At 41.7% G+C, this 21,456-nt stretch overlaps 1 protein-coding gene across 5 annotated transcripts in view; it reads left to right on the forward strand.

The window, feature by feature from the left end:
• Positions 1–21,456, forward strand: part of ZNF423 (zinc finger protein 423) — a 293,950-nt gene that overhangs the window by 261,127 nt on the left and 11,367 nt on the right. For all 5 annotated transcript variants that reach the window (XM_068150566.1, XM_068150565.1, XM_068150562.1 and 2 more), the window contains 2 exons: positions 8,545–8,676; positions 10,208–10,323. In XM_068150566.1, coding sequence (XP_068006667.1) covers positions 8,545–8,676; positions 10,208–10,323 — 248 coding nt within the window. The remainder of the gene's footprint in view (positions 1–8,544; positions 8,677–10,207; positions 10,324–21,456) is intronic.

The following is a 21,456-nucleotide window of genomic DNA, read 5'->3' on the forward strand; positions in this document are numbered from 1 at the left end:
TGGGAAACTATAATCTGAAGATCAGTGACACACATCAGCAGGAGTTTGTGCGTTTAAAGAATACTGCATGCTATCCCAAGTGTGTCCAGCTAGCACAGGGTGCTGGCAAGCAGGGCTAAGTGCTCCCCTGACTTGGAACCCCACCCCAGGAGCCTGCCTTCAGGCAGACAAAAATGCACCCAGAGTTTGGCTTTTAAGCAGTAGCTATAGGTGGTATGGGTAAGACGGAAAGCTTTGCTTTTCGCAGCTGGTGCTTGAGTTCTGTCAGCTCTGAGGGCCTCTGTGCGACCACAGTTGATGAGCGCGGGGACAGCAGGAGGTCTGAGTGGGATGGGTGGGGAAAGTGGCACCTTGTGCCTCTGGTGGCCCTGGTGCTGAGGCTGGGGAATGTGCCAAGCCTGTACAGCAAGTGAAAAGGCCTTTACACCCATTTCAACGCTTAAAGCTTTGCATGTTTTAAAAGCACTTGGCATATTCCAGGGGGATGTTTAATAAGAGTATAATGATGTTTTAATTTTAATTTTTAATTTCACAAGAAGAATAGATGCCAAGTAGATACTAGTTATTACTGTTTATCTGTATTGAGCTCTTTGATGTGATATTGCTGGTAGGATCAGAGGATGGACACATTCACACTATGTATCAATGCAGGGAGGTGCTTCCAGGGAAGAGAGTGGAGGAGAGACCAGGAGTAAGAGGAGATATTCAGGTTTAAGTGACACAGTGGCATTGAGGAAGGCTAGTGCAGGGAATGGACTGTGTGGCCATGGGCCTGGAAGCAGGGCTGTATTGCTTCAGTTCCAAAAGGTATAAACATTAAATTAAATAATGCTATGAACATAAAAACATTGAAATACACAACTGGAGCTGAGTTGTGTGGGAATGTGGTGTTTTTATTAGCCTTCAACGATTCTTAGGGGTTCGTTATCTTTATCCAGGCTCATTCTCTGTGTCTGTATGGACTTACACACTCAAAGGCAATATATGTTTCTTTTCCTGTATGGGTTTTGCATTTCCATGGAAGCCGCTGGAGTTATTCCGTAATGAACTATTGTGAAGGAGCAGCCAACTCTATCAGACTTCAGTGCACAAGTAGTTTTAATATAGGCTGTTAAAACAAGCCATCTTCAGAGAAAGCCTGGTATAGTGTGAAGTTACTGTGCTAAAGTGTAGTGCATTCTATAAATGATCTTTATGCAGTTTCCCAGATTAATATCTAAATCTAAAATAAAACTCTGCAGATGGGGTCCCTCTGGGGCTCTGCAGTCAGCAGATAGATGATGCACAACTCCATGAACTCCTTTGAACTTTCAGGTTTTATTTTTCTTGTAAACCAAAAAATTAAGCTGATGAAGACAGACTAGGCAGACTCATCTTGTTTGTCTGAGGTTCAGCTTTCCCCTTAGGCATGTGGTGCAGTGAGGGAGCATGCAGCCTGCAGCTGGGAGGTAGGCAGGGGCTCTGAAGCGGTGCAAGAGCCACTCTTGCAGTTAGTGGGAAACTCCCTGCAATCTCATCCCCAGTCCCTCTGGGACTGTGCTTCTTTTTAATGGTCATTTTAATATTGCAGTGTACTGACATGTACTGGAGGCAGTGAACTGACAAGCTACTTTATAAATAATTTGGCATCTATTTCTATGCATATTTTGAGCTTGCAGCTTTGTGAGATGAAGAAAAGAGTTTAAGGCCCATTGTGCAGTTAGGCTAATTTAGCCTGAAAAAGAATACCTTGCTGAGGCCAAAGATACATAGGAGAACATCTCAAGAAGCTTTGGAATTTGTTACAAGAAATCTGTAGGCACTTCCTCTAGCACCTGTGTTTGCCAGCAGGTCCTGCAACTTCTACCACCTAATACCTTCCCTGGTTTCCCAAATCTTGTTCCCCCAGAGAGCTTTCCCAGCTGGAGAACCGTGGCTGCCTCTTTGTGCTGTCAGGCCCTTGTCCAGGCCCCATCCCTTGGAAAACTTGGAACAACAGAAATTAATTTTAATGAGTCTTATCCAGGGAAACCAATAAAAATACATGCAAATGCAGGCTTGGAACTCTGTATTTTTGTTGGTTTTCCTTACCCAGTTTCTAGAAAAATCCAAGTCTCTGTGTTATCATTTTTCATTAAAATGATGTTTCTAACCACAGTGGACAGCTCTCATATCCCTTGAAAACTTATAATAGTAAAATTGTCATAAGGATGAAGCAGGAATGCAAGATTTTATTAAACAATCTCCATCTCATAAAAGACATCAGTGTTGTGCCATTCTAGATCATATAAATATATTTCAAAGCAGAATCATATTTCAGCAGAGAGATAAGGCACAAAAGAATATGAGTAGCGGACACCAACATAAAATATTAAACCATCCAGGAGGGGTGTGGGTGTGTGTTTATCCACACAGGCAAGTCAGGGGCTTTTAGGAAGGCAAGATTTTGACAATATATCACTAGAGCCATAAGCACAGATATCTGTGGCAGTTTGTGTGTGTGTTTTGCAGTGGCGGGGTGGGGGTTGGCATGGTTTCTTGCACCATAGATCTGGGCATTTCTGCACAGCCAAGAGAAGCGCTGTGAGAACATGACGGGTGTCTTCAGTCTGACACAGTCGGCAAAGGGAGATATGAGCTCTACCTGGATAAATAGGTATAAATACTTTCCTTTCAGATATGTGACCGGATTATTTTCCAGTTGATTTCCAGCCAAGGTCCCAAGTGGGCCACAGATCAAAAAAAGATAAGGGTCAGTTACAAGGTTGAGCTCATTCGGTGTTGCCATAGTAACTGACCTCCAGCATCCCAGGGAGGATGGCACCCAGCTCCCCAAGTGACATTTCTGCTGCCACATCATCAATCCGCTGCCTTTCACCGCCCAGGCTGCCTAATCACTGGGGTACCGTGCTGCAGAGCAGCTCCGTGCTACCAGCCCATGCCAGGGCCCATCAAGGAGTCCCTTCACCCTGCAGCTGCCCCACCAACGAAGGAGGGGTTCAGCTGCATCTAAATGGTTGGTATGGCATGTCTGGATCTTAGCAATGGTAAGGAAAAAATACCTGTACAGCAGGCGCTGTCTTCCTCTAGTGTGAGCATTTGCCATTCCCTCATAGCACTCACATCATGTTAGCAGTCCTTGGGTTTATCTCCATCATTGGATTGTTTTTAATGGAAACCAGTGGTGAAATGGTGCAGGTTTTGTTTTGGAGAGAGGTGTCCATTGCCCTCATCCTTTCCTGGTCCCAGCCCTTTGCTTCTCCACAACCACATGGCAAAAATTACTGGGGAAGTTCTTGCTTTTCTTATGAGTTTTTCCCTTTGCTTACTTATTTACTGACAATTGAATTGCATAAACAGAGTAGTTCCACACAGTTTTTGTTTTATCTCCCCGTGTTCATTTCTCTTTATTTCAATTATAATTAGAGCACATGACCCATTTAATTCAAACAAATTTATGATATAATGGACAGGAGAAGGTTCTCTGAGAACATGGTATAGTAATGCTTTGTTACACTTAATTACAGTATTTCAAAGTTCATTAAAATTCTCTCCATGGAGAAAGACCGAGGAGTGCTTGTGGACAGGAAGTTGTCCATGGGGCAGCAATGTGCCCTTGTGGCCAAGAGGGCCAATGGCATCCTGGGTGTATTATGAAAAGTGTGTCCAGCAGGTCTCGGGAGGCTTCCCTCCCCATCCACTCTGCCCTGGTGAGACCACACCTGGAACACTGTGTCCACTTTTGGGCTCCCCAATTCAAGAGAGACAGAGATCTTCTGGAGAGAGTCAGAGTGATACGAGGGTGAAGAAGGGACTTGAGCATCTCTCCTATGAGGAAAGACTGAGAGACATGGGGCTGTTTAATCTGGAGAAGAGAAGGCTGAGAAGGGATCTTATCAATGTCTATAAATATCTGAGGGGTAGGTGTCAAGATGAAGGTGATAGTCTTTCTTGTGTTGCTCAGTGATAGGACAAAGAAAACCAGGTACAATCTAGAGCACAGGAGGTTCCACCTTAACCTGAAGAGACACTTTACAGTGAGGGTGTCAGAGAACTGGAACAGGCTGTCCAGGGTGGTTGTGGAGCTTCCTTCTCTTCCTGGATGCATTCCTGTGTGGCCTGCCCTAGGTGATCCTTCTTTGGCATGGTGTTTGGACTCTGATTTCTGGAGGTCCCTTCCAACCCCTAATGTTCTGTGATTCTGTGACAAGTGCACTTAACTCATGGATGTGTCTACAGGAACAATATTTCCCTTTTTTGCCTTTATTTGTTGTCATGAAATAGATACAACTGGTCAGGGAAGCTACTGTACAGGATATGCATGTTGTTGTCAGGAGCAAGCATCAGATTGGTTTACACAATCTCTCAAATTAGGACTATTGTGGTTATTTCATGTGAGAAAATTTTGCTTCATAAAAAAGGTTGAAGGGAGGAGTTTTAATTAACAGTGAAGACAATGCCATCTTGATCTTTGTTCAGATCTCCCATTTGTTACTGGTGTGACAAGGTGTCAGTACACACAGTGTTAATGCATACTTTTATATTGCCATTAATATAGTTATAATTAGAAATGCAGCTGATACAGTGCATGGGTTTCATACAGCATTATTAATTATACTGCATCCTCACCAGGAGGCTGCTGGTGTCAGTTCTTCTAGAGGCTGGGAGACTCATTCTAATATGTGTTAAATGCACATTGCTGCAGCAGAAATAGCTTTATGGGAAAGTATATTCCACTCTAAAATGGGCAGAATGACTGTAAGTGCTACTAAGTACCCTATCCACAAATTTAAAACTATCCTACAAATGCATCTGAACTTGGGAACAATGAGCAATGTGCTTTGCCTCCCCAGTTCAGCTGGATCTGCACAAGCTGGTAGTCCTCACTAACAGGCAGTAAATTATGTACCTCCAAATTTATACAAATGCCTGCCTTTGACATCAGTGGGCACCACCCAGGTTTCACCTTCAGGATTCAGATAATCAGCTCTTATTCCTACTGGCTTCCCTCAAGACCAGTATGGAAATAAGTATGTGTCTGCCAGGGATCAAATGCTTTTGGAGACAAAAGTAGGTACTGAAAACATTACAGGATACTATCATCTCCCCATGATACTTTAACACAAAGCGCTCTGTTCCTCTTTTGGCCTGACATAGTTTCAGCCTGACAGAATCCAGCAGGCCTGCTTGTTTTAAACAAGAGCACATCAGGGTTTTTTGTTTGGTTGTGGGGTGGGTTTCTTTGTGTGTGTGGGGATGTTTTTTTTTTTGGGGGGGGAGGGGTGTTGTGGGTTTTTTTTGTTGTTTTTATTGTGTGTGATTTCATTTGTTCGTGGGGTTTTTTTAAGAAATTATGTGCAAAATTAATGCTTATTATTCTGAGCTCAGGGAACAAAAAAAAGGGGGCAAAAAAAGTCAAGATTCTCATTTGCTGTGCCTTGCTTATTTAGTCCTGTAATCAACTGATCCCTGCACAGACACACTTACGGGGAAATGGGAGATCTAGCATAGCAAGCTGTAAAAATCTACATTTTATTTTACAAGTGAGAGGGGCTGCATGATTCCCTTTGAGTTACGTAGGTCTCTCATAGATGCTTGTCATGTTTTCAGACAAAAAAAAAAAGAGGGATGAGGGAATAAAAATGAGGGAAATTATTATGTTTTTTCTGTTGTTAATGTCCAGCACCACACGCTGACTGGAGCATTGGCTGTCACACTGCATTGTCAGAAAGCCACTGTGCCTGTGCATATATGATCTTATATAATTCAAGGAAGTTAGTCTCCAAAGGTGACTGAGTATCCCTATACATGTGCTGTGTCTCTGTGTAAAATAATGTGCTGTGAAATGCCATAGAGAAGAGAGTGATTATAGCAGCAATTCTATCTATATCTTTGGGCATTTTCATATTTTGAATACACATGCATGAAAAGAGAAACGTTTGTCATGCTAACCATGGTACTTTTCCCCCCCTTTTTTCTTCCTGGATGGTTTTATAGACACAAGAAATACATAATGGACTCCTGTGGGAGTGAAATAAAAACCCCCATCGGTGAGGAGAAGGCCTTATAATTCAGAAGTGGATTTGCAAATCAAAAGGTCTTGCCTCGAGTGGGATAAATTTCCAGATCTGCAGGAACCCATTATGTTTTATTATTTTTCATTCGAGTTTTAGTTTGTTTGTTATGGGTTTAACTATTTGAAATACTGCAGGGATCAGCCAAGAAAATACACAACCTCTGTTACCTAATTAAACATACCAAGCTTGTAAGAATATACTTCAATTTAAATGCTCAACATTGTTATTTTTTTAATTTTACTGAAATTATAGGTATTTAGGCTGCAAAAGGCGCAGTCATCAGCAGTAAGTGTCTGTCTGAATTTACGAACACATGTGCTCACACAGGACCATAGGCTGTACATGAATCACTGTTTTCAAAATACCCAGTATGTGGAGGGTAGAAAATTAATGTCAAACATGATTTCTCTGATTTACTCATAGAAGGAATTTGTTCCATTCCCCTCAGTACTGGCTTTGTCCTCTCCAGGTTTATTGCAACATTTGGTTGCTGTACACAGCTGTGTGGCTGGGCATGCTCAGGATGCTCAGCACAAGAAATGCATCCCTTTCCCATCTTTCCTCCCTTCCAGATCAGATTGCAAAGATCAGACAAAGCCAAAACTTTTCAGGCAAGGGTCTGGTGGGAGAAGCCAGCCTTATGCTACAGCGAGGGTAAAGGGTCAGGTTTTTAAACCCATCCATCAAAAAGGGCGATTGCACCCATCTGTGGTGCCTGGCCAAAGGGAGAACTGCATTCCTTGTTGCATCCTAGAAATATCTCAGTCCCTGGTTACAGCTGCCTAGGGAATTCTTGCAGCTGCTGCCATGGAGCCCACCAGCCCTTTCATCTTTCTATTTCTGCCTTTTTACTCCTGTTCCTTTTCTCTTTACCTCCTTCCCAACCAGCCTGTTTACTTCTTCCCATTCCACCTTCCCATTCCTCACTGCGGCTCTGGTGCCTGCTTTCCTCCTGTGTGCCACTTCTGCTGTGCAGGGCAGAACACCCATTGCCACATGAGCTTTCAGAGCCCGCCTGGCCTTGAGATGGCACAGGCAGCTCATTGCTGGTGTGGGCTGCTGTACAAGGCACTGCATGGAGATTGTTTTAAATTCATTGTTATTTTTCACATTTAATGGAGGGCTCTTCAAGGCCTGCGTGCTCTGGGAGATGCTTCTAGCTGCAAGTGTGCCACGGCACAAACGTGCAAGAGATGCCTTGTGGCTGAGTGCAGGCTGTGCCCAGCATCCTGCATGCAGAGTCCCTCCATTTGGCTGCCCTAGCATCCACCCTCTAAAAAGGCTTTGGGATCCAGAGTGTACCAAAAGCCTTATAGAAAACAATAATTTCCCTCTCTTTAGCCCTTCTAAAGATATAGAAAGCTAATCTAAAGCAATTGTAAATAAAGAACAGGCTTCAGAAGGCTTGCATTATTCACAAGACCCAAATGTATTTGGCAAGAGATTAGTTCATGGTATAATGCAGTCACTTCCTCGCTATCTTGGAACTGAAAATAGAAATCAGTGATATTTGAAGATAGAAAAATAAAGCTGAGCATACATCAAAAGGCAGAATTTCTTTAGGTTTTAAAATATATTTTCATGAGAAGTTTGTGTGCTGCTACACTGAAGGAAAGGCTTTTTCAGAAAGTATTTACAGAAGCTATCCACTTTTTTTTTTAAATCTATATATACTGTACATTATATTGTCTACATTTCTTAACTGCCTCCCTGCCTTCAAGAAAACCAAAGGATTGTTTCACTTTGTGTGAAAATTGCTTTAATATTACTTCAATACGTGAAAAAAAGGCTCAGCTGCACCTGGAACCACAAACTTCAGTAAACAGAGAAACAGATCATCTTACAAAAGTGGTAGGCTTGAAACAACAGCCATAATTATTGTTATTTCTCTATGAGTTCAGCTAGAATGAAGCTGTGTCTTCAGTGCTGAAGATCTATGACAGGGAAATTATACTTTCAAGTGATGTTTAAATACCTTTAATGATCTTGCTTCACCTTGGAAAAAGACAAGAGATGTAAAAATAAGGCCTGGAGGTCTGGGCCACTGCTATTCTCCAATAGTTTCTTCCTTTCCTATGTGTTTGTAGTGACGTCCGAGGTGAAGACAGCATTTCAGCCAGTGTTCAGTGTTGGTGGTTGAATTCACACTGTTAAATGAATTTTAAATGCTATTTGACTATTTATTAACCTGCAGCCAGAGCAGGAATGCTCTCCCCTTGTGGTAGGATGTGAGGTGGAGCAGCACAGGGCTGTCCTGAGCCTGAGAGCAGACGTGTAGGGTTCTGGTGGGCTAGTGACAGCTCAGAAGGAAGGCCCTGGGTGTGAGGGGCCTGTTCAACTGCACTTTGCTGATGGGGCCGGTGCCACATGGCGTCTGTGGGTTCTTGAAGCCATGTGTGCTGGCACAGGCGTTTCTCGCTCACTGCTGCTGCATCCCCAACGCTAATCTGCTGTGTCACTAACAAGTTGTATCATTTGAACCTTGCAGAGGAAGGCATCAATCATGAGTGCAAGCTGTGTAACCAGATGTTTGACTCTCCGGCAAAGCTCCTGTGTCACCTGATTGAACACAGCTTTGAGGGGATGGGAGGCACATTCAAATGCCCTGTTTGTTTCACAGGTAAGACAGGGAGGCCAAGACAAGCCTCAGCGTGCATGGCTTCATCCAGAAATGACACTCTGGGGATTGGTGAAATACTGCATTCCCTTCCTTGGTAAAAAGAAATACCGTGCTTGGAAATGTTCAAACTACTGTCTGTCTGAAACTGGGGCTCGCTCCAAAGAGCAGCACTGTGGTGTTTGATGCCAAACAGCACTGCTGCATGCTGCAGGATCTGCATCCGGCCTCGCAGTTCGAAGCCTTATAATTATACCTTGTGGCTCAAAGGTGTGATATATTTCCAAGTGCAGGACTTCCAAGGTATGGACCTGCTTTTGCAAGCTCTTCTTCACCTGAGCAAGGACCCATTAAGGGCTAGGTTTGATAAGACCAAACTGTACAACTGTGTAATTTTGCCAGGTGTTCTCTCAAAGGTTTCTTTAAGGCCACTTTTCTCATGGTGTCACATTTAGAACTCCTGTCTGAGGACCTGCTAGGTATTCATTTCCAGCTTTTGAGCTGTCTCATCAGTGCAAATGATCTTGGGTGATCTTGCTTTTAAAGGATCTGCAGGATGCATGTTAAAGGCTGCCTTCTGTACTCTTCTAAGAACAGTAGTTAACATCTGCATTTCTAAACTGCTAGAGAGATGTGGATCACATAGTTGTGACTGTGGACCTGTTGTCAATAGAGGGGCGTGGCAGCACCTCCAATTCCTTTAACTTTGGTGGGAGTAAGGCAAACTCAGCACCATAGAGTTTGGCCCAAAACTCAAGAGCCTGCTTTGTGTGAACTTGGAGTAAGTTTATTCATGCCTGAAACATGCTGTAAAATTACTTAGAGTGCATGTGTTTAATTCCTCTAAAGAAGCAATTTTTACATACTGGTGGTCATTCATATAAAATGAGATGAAAATTAAATGAGATATATTTTTAACCAGATAAAGTGCAGTATGTTTCACTTCCCAATTTCATGTGATAAAGTCAGAAAAATCATTGATTCAAAATCATAATGTAGATGCTTTGATACTTCTTGATGATAAATCTTAATTATTTTTTTAATACTGAATGGACAGCCCATTTAAATAGCCTAAAAATTGTGACAAGCCTGCCCTTTCAGATGCACATGTCTGCCAGAAATGCTGTTCTACACCACGTGTCTTCCAGACCAGCCATCAAGGCTTCTCCTGGCCCAGTTGTCCTGCATTAAAAATGCATCTAATGCACCTGCCGTGGGCTCAGGGCTCCCCACAGGAGCGGTGACGTCCTCTCTGTTCTGATGATTGAGTTCTTCCAGTTACCCGTGGACAGTGTTGGCTTTATGTGAAATATCAAAAATCCATACCGGATTTAGAGTCTGTTAGAAGTAAGCTGACTGTCAGCCTGCAGACACTAAATTGACTACTTGTAAGGAAATTCTGCTGAACGGAGTGTTGGCACTTCTCTGGCAGATATCCTTGGACTTTCCAGAGTCTTTGCAATCATGAAAGTGCAGTTCAAGATGAGATGCCTTACGTGAAGCAATCTTAACTAACTGTGCTATGTTGTTTCAGTTTTTGTACAGGCAAACAAACTGCAGCAGCACATCTTTGCAGTCCACGGGCAGGAAGATAAAATTTATGACTGTTCCCAGTGCCCACAGAAGTTCTTCTTTCAAACAGAGCTTCAGGTATGTTTACAACAGGAGTAAAAGCAAAGCTAAAGCTGTGGATTTCTCTGTGCAGCTGTCACCTCTGAGCAGCTTTTAGAAAAGGCGCATACCCTTGGTGTGGTCTCTTCTGCCCTTGAACAGTTGCTCAGTATCCTTCTGCCTCCCTGGGTGCTATCAAGAGAAAGGGGTCTCTGAGCATTCCTGGAATAAATAAATAAGACAAGACAGATCTCATGATTCTTTATGAGTATTTCTCTTGACAGTAGTGTTGCTACATCCTGACATGTCTACGTCAAATACCTTGTAAATAATTTCTTTTTCTTTATTAATAATGTAAGAACTGATTAACATACAAAGACTAAGCAAATGGTAGCTGTCCCCTCCCCTTCCTCACTGTTAAGTCAAAAGTAAAGGAATTTTCCCTACTGAGGTATGAGAGCAAAGCATGCATGCTGCTCAACATGGTGCTTAATTAGAAGCTCCACCAAGGCACTAGCACATTAATAAGCTACAGCTTCTGCAAACCAGGCATTACATACCAGTTTTCCTGGCAGCACTGGGGCCCACAGCCATTCTAGCCCCACAAAACGAGTGTTTGGCTTGTGCCCAGTCCTAGGTGTAGGACCTCTTTCAGAGGGATTGGATCCTGACTTCATCATGCTGCTGCACCTGCGCTCAGGGCACTGACCCCAGGGGCCACCTTAGAGCTATACTCATGAGGCTGGGGTTTAAATCTGATACTTCTGGTGCTAAATCCCTGTAGATGTTGAAACCTCCGTGGCATGTGTGCCTGATACCGCACAGGAAATGGACCACTGCAGCTTGCCCTTCCAAACACCTCACAGGGAGGCGCTTTCCTAGGCTGCCCACCTCAGGCATAACTTAGATGTCTAGCATGGCCACCAAAATACTGTTTCTGTCCCCTGGAAAATGTGGGGAGTTTTACAGAATGGTACTGTATGACTCATTTAAATCTATTAGCTTTATAAAACATGGTTTACTTAAACTTTGGAGGGTTTTTATTTATCTTGCTGAATTCCCAAGCTGCTGCCTCTTGTGTCGTGCTGTCATGCTGTGGAAGGATGGTTGATCTTTTCACTTTGTTGATTTTATTTTTTTTTCTCCCAGGGGAATCTCTTCTTTCTCTTGTTCTGGCAACCTGATTTGCATAAGTGTACAAAAGTTTTAACTATACCTTGTTAATATTTTAATAAAGTCAGCAGATTTTTGGTTTGTATGTGCTCACTTCTGAGCATTTTATGATGGCAACAGTGACTTGCAAAGCTGGCTCTGATTGTTCCCCCCCATTTTTCCTTTAAAGTGGTGTTTGGTCAAAATGCCAGAACAATTAAAACGGTCACACTGGCTTCCTAGGTCACTACATTAACCTTTAAAATCAGGTGGTCAAATAAAGAGAACCTCGTTAAATTATAGCCTTAACAGAGGCCCACTTCTTTTTTTTTGTTTTTTTGCAATTAAGTTTTAATTACATAGTTTTTCAATTCTGAAGTGTTATGCATTGCAAAATTGCTGCAAATAGCAGCTTTAATCAGATAAATTATGATTGTAATTTTCCAGTTTTTATGCAGGATTTGTGTGCATTTAAAATTTCTCTGCTCTCAATAATTACGCGAGTAGTTTTGAATAGTGTTGGCTGAATGAAAATTCACCACTTAGCTGCACAGTTTTAGTCTTTATTTCAGCAGTGACTCAGAACTATGTGTTTACTTGATGCCAGGGATTGTACTAGTCCAAATACCTCACCCAAGGAAGACACAAACCAGGTGTAAAAACCAGCTAGAAACGCTCATGACTTTTGAACCAGCCTGCCCTGGCACAATTAATTCCATCAGTTTCTGATGTGTAAGCTGCCTGTTCTAAATTTCTCAACTCTTAGTTATACTTTTGTTGAGTAATGAAGATTTAGTGTTATTTTAGTTAGGGTTAAATCTGCACAAGCCTTTCAGTCTCTTAACTGTGCAATTGTTCTTGTGTGGGTAAGTGACTGCTTGATGAATTTGACTTTTCAGCTCTGATCTTGCTTTCCCACTGGCATAAAATAAGTAGTGTCAAAATCTGAACCTACGCTTTGTTTTACTTCTTTGTATTTTTAAGTGAAACCACTGAAAATACTTTTTTAAAAATATTGTGCATTCAAGTATTTCCAGAGGAAATTCAGAGTGAAGTGCTTACAGAAAAGCAAGAAAAAAGAGGAGAGTGGGGAAAATGACAGGCAGTACAAGGAAAAGGTAACTTACAGAGATGTCACAGAGCATCATGAATTAGCCCTGCTGATTTGTGAACATTTCTTTAAATAGGGTAAACACCAGGTAAGCCCAGAAGGGCACAAGTGTGCCATGTGATGATAAATGTTGCTGCTGCAAATGCATTTTAGTGCTTGGTGCAAATACTGCTTTAGCAGCATAAAGCTCTAGAAGCAATCAGAACCTCTTTGTGTTTCTGAACTAGTAATTCGTTGTAGTAGAGGTTTATGCTTTGAAGTTTACACCATCTGATGGAGTCATAAACCAAGGCTTAAGAAAACTCCGAGGAACAGAGCTCATTTTATAAAAGGTGGAAATTCTTGTTTGAATCTGTAGCAATGAGTCAATGAGGTTACCTGGATGATACTGCCAGAAGAAAAGAAATGTTATTTAGCTGCTTACATTATCTCATTGGAAATAAAGAATGGAAACAAGGTAAGGTTGACTATGAAACACAAAGGAAACAGTATATGTGATAACCCCATGTACCCTTAGGGCAGAAAAGGAAAGGCTGGCAGTTCTGTTTTTCACATCCTCAGTTTGTAAAATTGACAGCTACGAATATGCTGAAAACTCCTGGAAAAAAAAGTAACTATAGCTAATGTACAGAGCATTAAAACTATGGCATTTCATTCCCCCTGCTAAAACATGCTTACTGAAAGAAGTGTAGAGCTGGAGGTTTGGGGGCTTCCTCGCAACTAGGGCAGAAGGAGCCCTTTCAAACAGAGCCCCATCTCTAGGACCCATGTCAGGAGCTGCTGGCCACCACCAGCACACCTGCTTCTCACAAGCCACTGAAGCCACAGTGGCACATGGGGCATTCAGATGCAGAAGATGAGCTAGCTCTCTGACAACTGTAATTTTAGTCTTTACTATTTAAAATGTAGCAGGGAGCCCTGCCAACACTGGAGATGGCTCAGAAATTATGACACATAATGGGTGCTGGTAGTTACATTTGTGGTGTGAGTCACAGCAGAGAAAGATGCTTCCTCAGATGCTTGCAGTGAGAATTACATTACGCAAATTTTGACTGAAAAGTGCTTTTTTTTTCCAGAGGAAACTTAGAGAGGCTTTCCATATGTACTCTTGCCACACTGCTTTTTCCAAGGAGCCATCTCATAACCAGTGGAGTATTTGTATTTATAGGATTAATTCCCACTGTTTGCTTGTGTACTGTTAATCGTATTGTTTCCTCCTAAATGATTACAATTGATGAAAACTAAGTCAAGGGATATAATAAACAATGCACAAACAATCCAGGTACCAAGGGAGCAGGGTACCTGCCAGGTCTTTCCTAGCACAGGTGTTCAGGTGTTTTATTGCCTGCTATGAATAAAGGGCTTTCTTTTCTGTTCAGATTTGGAGACATGTCAAACCACTAAATTAAGGAAGCTTCACAGGAGGAATTTGCTCTCATTTAAGTGCCCAGTTTCTTTAAATATACACATATTGAAAAGAATTACTATAGCTTATTGGCTAACACTGTGGTCTGTCTCCCTACTCATTTTATTTTCTCTGAAAAGCTGGCAGTTTTCATATACCTATAAGCAGACATGAGCTGCTGCACAGAAATTGCACTCATTATATTAATAATGATTTACCATGAACGTCCTCCAGGGGCTTGATTTGGTCCACATCAAAGTCCTTGGGATTCTTTCTGCTGATTACAGCAGAATAAGCCCTAAGAAGGTTTTCTTTTTTTTTTTTTAAGTCTTCTTTTAATGTCAGCTTGATGTTAGATGTGCCTCATATAGAGGCTGCATCCTGCCCAGGTGAGGGGAGCATCACAGCAAGCCGCCATATAGGCCCAATAGTAGGCATTTAAGATGCTGCTCTTGCTGTACTTGCAGTGGCTTCCCTGACAGTGGAGCAGTGAGGAGCAACATCTCCAACTGCTCGTGCCAGTGGTCCTTGCGGCCATCTGAGTACAACAGTGTCCCTTGAAGCATGTTGGGAGAATGAGAGCCTCTTGGCTTGTACATGACCCACCTGCATCCAGGCAAGTTTAAAAGGGCTACACATAAGAGCTTGGTGTAGTGCAAATGGTCAGAGCACTAAAGAAATACTTAAGCAATTCCAGATCTGTACCAAATTATTCAAAATCTTTTAGTGGTTAATGTCTACAGCTCCTACTTGAAAAATAGGCTTTACCTACTTTATGCAGGTACAAGAAAGCTTACTTAAGTAGGAGTAAAACTCTTCTTCAAAATAGCCCTATGTGTTGGCAACACTGAAAGATCTCAGTTCTTCTAGGCTCCAGTATCCATACAGTCAGTGAGAGAAAGCAATTCTGTGCTATTTCAGTGAACGTTTTTTTTTTTTTCTCCTGGAAAGTGTGTGGATGGCAGGACAAATGGGACCTGCAGTGTGGAAGTACCTCCACTTAATGTAGCTTTTGCTGTATTTCAGAACTTACGTGTGGCTTCAGTGTTAACCACTCGGAGCCTATTGCTGGAAACAAGCAACAAGCTCTTTCTAAGCTTTGTATGAAGTACTCAAAAAATCATGTGTCACGTTAATTTTCTGCAAGTAAAAATCCATGTGTTTTCTTTTAAACAGAATTTATGTCTTTGCATTTAAGTTGGATTTTTGATAGACTCTTACAAATCTCTAACTGTTCTTAAAAAAAAACCCCAAAGAATAAAAAAAAATTGTTAGTCCTTTTCCAAAATCCTGACAATGACCTAGGCAGTTATCCTACCAGATCTGGCTAGTGTTTCTCAAAAAAATGTTGCTGTGGTGCTTGGAGTATTGTTAAATTTTAATTATTAGTAGTTGCAAAGCTAATAAATTACTAGAATACCAGCCATATTGCTGGGTTTCATTCAGACACAGTCAGATAATTATAACTAACAATAATTAAAAATTAAAAGTGCTGTAGGCACATACCTGTCATGTCGAGTCTGTCTGCCTGAACGTTCTTTATGGACTGCAAAACCATAAGTTTTATCTCTGATCTGTTGTCACAGTAGGGAAGAGTATTACCTGTTAGGTCTCAGGTTTTCAATACATGTGTTTAAATTCAGGGGAAGAGGAATATATGGCTGTTTAAAAATCTGGGGTTAGGAGCAGGCTCTCATAAAGACCAAAGCTAAGAAACAACATCACAGCCTATGTGAGGCTGTCACAGGGCACTACACTAGCTTCAGCTGAGGTTCTCTGGACTCAATGTCCAAAGAGGTTAATACTGTATGTAAGAACAAGGGCTGTTCACATTCCTGCACCTCTCTGATTTTTCAGCACCTTCTTCCCTAAAACAAAATGAAGTGGTGTTTCCTGTGTCTGGGGCTGCAGATGCAGTGGCAACAGCCGTGCAATGCAGACCACATAGCCTGTTTGTTTGGCCACTTCCTTTGAAACAGGATGGTGCAGAAATCTTGAATTGCCCTGTGTTTGAAATAGTGACAAAGTGTAGCATTTTTTTCATTTGGAAATATTATGATTGATATATTGCTGCATCTTTAGCATTCCTGAGTTGTCTTCAGCAAGATGTGGAAACCCTGCAAAAACTTACCCAAGATGAAGCTTGAAAATATCTGGCACTGGAGTAGCATGCCCCACAACAAAAACCTGCCTTCATTTCTTACACCATTAACGCCATTCTGTGGCTGGCTCTGGCTAACAAAGTGTGTACAACTTCTCATTACCATGTGCAGAAAGCCCAGCAGCAATGCAGAGTGGGGGAAAAAAAGAAAGGAGCCAGGTGAAAGGCATCATTTCAGTCATTAATGCACTTAAGCGCACCCAAGTGTCAACATGTGTGATCAAGTGTAAGGAGGCATGTCGTTCCAATGTGGCAGCACTGGCACACAGAAGGGGCTTCCTACAGCAGAGATGGCACTTGGATCTGGTGCACAGGCTGCCCAGCTAAACCCGTTGTTGCCTGTCATCTATGCCCTAGGGCGAGGGTCCAACCAACTTTTGCATAGGCACCATGCCATCCCAACAGATGGGCAGGAGTGTAAGCTGCCAAGAGACAATGTATATGCATCAATTGTGTTTATTGAAAGCACAATTTCTGGCTGCAAATGTCCAAATGTCTATTTATTCTGAGATATGATGCCTATAGTTAATGGATGTGGAAATGCAGCCTAGTTTTGAACTATTTGCTTTTATATGCATTACAAAACATAATGCAGACATGCAAATGTAGGATGTGCTGGTTATGGGGAGCTTAGCTGAAGGTCTGTCATGACAGGGTCCTCAATTTGACTGGAAGTGCAAATGTACTACTTGTTCCAAAGCACCAGAGACTAGGCTTTCTAGGACCTACACATAACTATCCAAATCTTTATCACAATCTATAATGATATGCAGGGAGCCAACTTTTTATACTTGCAGGTTTTCCTTTGCATGCTGATGTCTGTGCTCTCCTCTCCTCTTAGGGGAGAAACCATTTTCACTTGTGTGGGTCGATTAAGGTGATTCATTAATCCAAACCAAAGCTAGATCAGTTTATGCATATGACTGAAAAAGTTTGTTTTCCTTGTGACAGAGAGAAAAATCATATAATGTGCTTTTATATTTGACAACATTGTTGCCCACCAAAAGAGAGCATCCAGAGAGGAATCTCTATACACAGATTAAAGGGTGTTTCCTTCCCCGAGCTTTATTCAGTTAAGACTTGTTAGTGTTCTTGAAAGATGTGTTTTGAAGACCCTCCCAAATACATAATTTGGCATCTATAAAGATGCAGGCATGCTATATGTGGAAAAAATAAAGCAGGAATGTTTTACTGCCAGTTACATTAATGCATTCCCATCGTCTCAGAAGCAGAGCACATGAGTTGCATTAAACATCCATCCTTGACCAAAAGGAGGAAGTACAGGAGAAAAAATGAGAAATGGATTTTCTTTTGGAAGGACCAGATTGCACTCTCTGGTCTGGCAATAACAATTACTAATGACATTTAGAGAGAAATTAAGGATGAGAAATGCAAGTTGGCATTTCAGCAGTGCCAGTCAGTAACATTGCATCAGAACTCACAGGAGAGAAGAGAAAAAGTTTAGAGATGGAAAATTAATTTTGTTATGTCAACAATTAACAAATACTTTTTCTTCATTCTTTACCACACTGTCACAAATTACCATTGTGATAGCATTTAGCAGCTCTTCAGGTGAATGAAAAAGCACTTTGAAATCCCTTTTTGGAGTCAGATGCAGATGTTTGTGTTTTGCTCTTCTTTTTGAAACAATGAATGATGAAAAGAGATTCAAGCTGACCAGGGAGAGAGAAAATGAGCTCTTGAATGTGTGGTAGGAAGAATGTTCTGTGTGGCTTCTCTCTGCAGATCTCTGTGGGTTTTATAACCAAGAATGAATTAAGCTTACTGGCATTTTTTTCTGAGGGTTTGGGGTTTTACCCTGTTTTACCAAAAAGGCAGAGAAATACTCAGATCAATGCAGGAAAAAATTGGAGGAGTCAGATGTAAAGCCCTGGAACCCTCAGAACTTTCATTCAGAAGTCCTTCATATGTTCAGAAGGGGAAACTTGCATCCCACTAGGAAGGTAGTAAGAAGCCCTGTTTCCTGCTGCTCTGTGTAGAGCCAGGCTGTGTGTTCATGGTGTCCTCAGGGACAGCAGATCCGGGTACCACTGCTGGGCCCTAGAGGGCTTGGTAGCACTTATCTTTCAAAGCAGGACGTAGTCCTAAATATAGAAACAGAACACTTGTGTAACACGTAGGCAAATAATCTTTTTGTTTTGTTTTGTTCTCTTTCCACAAAGCCTTGTCACAATTTTTCTTTGCTGGTGGGAAGAGATGTCTAATAACCCCGCTTTGATTTTCTTCTGCTGTGGTAACTGCTGTGGAATATAGTTTGGGGTCTGAGCACAGATTAGCTCTGTTTCCTCCTGTAAGTGTCGCTAGCATCCAAAGGAACTGACTTCTTTTTTCAAAGGAAGAGAGATGCTGCACTGGAAAGGGCACAGCATAAGCATTGTTTAAGGGAAATAGCGAAGCTCGATCAGCCTCAGCAGATGTGATGTACAGCATCCTTTTAAAAGTCCAGATTCTTCATTTGCTTGCTGCTAGAGCAAAACAGGGATGCTTGTCCAGACATAACAGTATATGCCTGAGTGTTTTCACAAGAAATGTCTAGATCATTAAATATAATAGGTCTCAGCTGCAGTTTTGATCACTGAAGCATGCACACAATTCATCACAGCAAATTAAGTACGTCTTTGCAACTTATCTTTCTGCAATTTGCTGGCACTTTTAGAGAGCTGAAACTTATATTGTATGTGTGGCAAAAACCATTTCAGATGAAATATTCTGTATTTATTGTTGGAGAACAAGGATTCACTAATAACAAAAACATGGAGCAGTGTATGTTTCTGCTCCTGATCTTGCAGAACCAGCAGTCGTACCAGCAGAGATCCCCAGCCGCATTCATTATTTATATATTTTGGTGAATTTCTTGTCTGCAGTAAAAGAGCTATAAGCTTCAACATCGGACTGTGCCAAATTCTATCCTACAGCCCATTCAGGAAACCTGAGGCAGCCGTGGTTCTCAATCATTACACAGCCCATTTATCCAATTGGAGTTTTGTCCTCTCTGCCTTGCTGAAATGTTGCCTGTTCTTTAAAAGCGTAGTTTGACCTTTGGAAATAAAAGTCACTTGCTATTTTAATTCTTAAATTTATTTATTTATTTATTTTAGAGAGAATCTGAACATACTTAAATGGAAATTGGCATTCAAAGACAGTACAGAGACTGAAAAGCATTTACTTTACTACCAGAAGAGAACAGACGCTAGTGGGCTCGAAAATTACATTTTGGTGGATTCATCAGTTTCAGTCACTAGTCAGTCTGTGAACAGATGGATATATTTGTAACAGTTAACACAAATTTATACCCTGGATTTCTACATTTGCCTTAAGAGCACTACTATCTTTGCTGCTGTCTAGAAAGGTTTGGAGATGTATTTTATTTGTTTTATTTTTCTGAAAGAGAATGTGGTTGTTTCTAACAGCAGAAATTTCTTATATCATAGAGAGCGCCTCGGTTTTCCCAGATATGAATGACATATATCTACTGTGTAAAGAAAATGTTGTAAAAGAATCCCCTCATACAGCTGCTGCAGAAAAATACAGACATCTCAGCCTAAACCTAGATAAACCCCAATGGACTGAGAAAATTATTTTCAATAACCAGATATTTTTAACTCTGTGTATGTAGGTAGTAATCATAGTTGTCTGTATTTGCATCTAAGATCTACCACGGTCTAATTGCTTGTCTCTTTCCCCACCCCAAAATTTAAGGCTACTGGTTAGCAGAGTAAGGCATTAGGCATTCCATCTCCCAAATAGAAAGAAATACTGCCCTAGTCTCTACCATGTGGCATCTTTAGGTTTTGGGGATTTCGTTTAAGTCTGAAATTTATGTCCAGGAGAAATAAATTATTAGACTGCAAAAGCAGCTGGGGAGGGAGTAAATATAGCCTCTTTTGTCCTCTATATCATTTCCCTAGGAAGATAATAAATGTGTGGCAAGCGTCTTGTGTTTCTTCAGTCATACAAATGTTGTCTGTGTGTTGTATTTCAGATGTGAAGCCCAAATTCCAGACAGGAAATCCTGGAGTGATACTGTGCTGCTGTTGCCTACTGCTGTAGTGTTGGCAGAGGCTTCATCAATTCTACTGCTAGAAGAAATTTGAAAAATGGTTTTGTGAAGAAATTGTAAAGGCCTTAGGTGTACCTCTGATTTGCTGAGTAAGGGATTTAGGGCAAAATTCTAGGGCTTATTCTCTCATCCAGGGAAAGGCAGTTCCAGCCCTGGCTACTGGAGTGAGGACAGGGGTTGTGTGCCCTGTGGCCTGCTCCCCAGGGCCAGTCCTTCCCAGAGTGATTTCAAACAGCACAAGACCTTACCTGTTCTTACTGCTCTGTGAGGTCAGATACATGGAGCACTTGCGATGAGTCGTCAGGAAAAAGTGGGGTCTGATAGGAACAAAAGAAGATGTAATAGTTAAGACATCAGTTGGAAAGTTGCCTTTCTGCACCTAGGCTTGTGTATAGGGCTGTCATTGTCTGCACCTCTCTGCTGATTGGAAAGGTTGACAGTATTATCAACCCACCCTAATTTCAGGGACCTTAAACAGCCCTGGAACAGCCTTGCTTGCTTGCTCCTTCTGAAGCTGCTTTCAGGGAAGTATATTCAATCATATACTAATGTTGAGTTAATTAATGCTGTGCTTTGCCATCATATTTTGAGAGTAGTTTTATATCTCACTTCATCTAGTTGGAGAGAAGAAGGAAGGTAAAATAATTTAGACTACAGCTTGTTTCCGGGTTGTGCCTGTTCTGCAGTTTCTGCTTAGGTTAAATGAAAATGAGACACAAAGGTTTGATGCACAAGCTGGGTGTGCACATGCAGTGACCCGAGTTGTGCACTAACTGCTGATGGATGGATTGCTAATGATTTCTTCTTACTTCTTGTTTTATGTTAATGTAATAACTTACAAGGTACTGAAATGTGTATCCTTAATGAGGTGATGGGACTTTGTTGGAAAAATCTAGATGGTAGAGGTAAGACCATATGTACTGATGGGATCAGTGTAGAGACTGCTGATGGCTTTGTGTAAGATCAGCTTGGGTTCAAAGAGGCTCTGTCACCTCAATTTGGCAGAAACAGCCCTGAGCTTATCAACTCAGCCCTGCTTCAGTTAATTCACTGCAGAGCATGGTGGGTGGGTGTGTGTGTGTTCAATGCCATGTCCTAGACAGGCAGTATAGACACCCCAAGGTCACTTACACGCAGAGCACATCCGTGGAACCAAATTGCCTCAACTTTGCACCATGCAGAAACAGACAAAGCACTGCCTGTGCTGCTTCAGCCCTGGGGTAGAGTTCCTGCTTAACCACCAACCCTCCTCATTTTGTTTC

The sequence above is a fragment of the Melanerpes formicivorus genome, unplaced genomic scaffold (assembly GCF_026170545.1).
Source record: "Melanerpes formicivorus ecotype bairdi unplaced genomic scaffold, bMelFor1.0.p_v2 SCAF_20, whole genome shotgun sequence".
Lineage (NCBI taxonomy): Eukaryota > Metazoa > Chordata > Aves > Piciformes > Picidae > Melanerpes > Melanerpes formicivorus.